We start from the raw sequence: 417 nt of genomic DNA on the forward strand, positions 1-417 counted from the left end.
ATGAACGCGCGCTGGAAGACGGCAGGGGCGTGGTGGAATGGAGCCCCTCGATTGCTGGACGATTGGGCGAGTGCCCCGAGCATCCGGGTATACAAGAGCCTGGTGACAGGTAAGCGGGGGGGGGATGGCGCAGGGGCTGGGTTAATGGTGGGCGTGGCACCGTGCTTGGGGAGACTTGAACCTGGGAGACCCTCCCCCTGGGGGCTTCCCCCCTACTTGCCACCGCTGCGCGTCGTACTAACAGCCACCGGCGACGGGGGAACGGGAGACGTGTGGATCACCTGGACGGGTGGATCGCCCGTAGTTGGGGGAGTTGGAGGGTGTAGGGGAGAGGACGCATGGGAATGGGAAAGGATGCCAGGGAGGTGCTGGGAGGCTCGGGAGAGGGGGGGGTGATGTTCGGGCAGGTTGGGTGGT

The 417-nt window shown here is 65.9% G+C and overlaps 1 protein-coding gene across 1 annotated transcript in view; it reads left to right on the forward strand.

Moving 5' to 3' along the window:
• Nucleotides 1–417, forward strand: part of ARRB2 (arrestin beta 2) — a 13,540-nt gene continuing 13,123 nt past the window's right edge. Inside the window, 1 exon segment of the mRNA XM_075070614.1 lies at nucleotides 1–109. Coding sequence (XP_074926715.1) covers nucleotides 1–109 — 109 coding nt within the window.

This window comes from Chelonoidis abingdonii, chromosome 11 (assembly GCF_003597395.2).
Source record: "Chelonoidis abingdonii isolate Lonesome George chromosome 11, CheloAbing_2.0, whole genome shotgun sequence".
Taxonomy (NCBI): domain Eukaryota; kingdom Metazoa; phylum Chordata; order Testudines; family Testudinidae; genus Chelonoidis; species Chelonoidis abingdonii.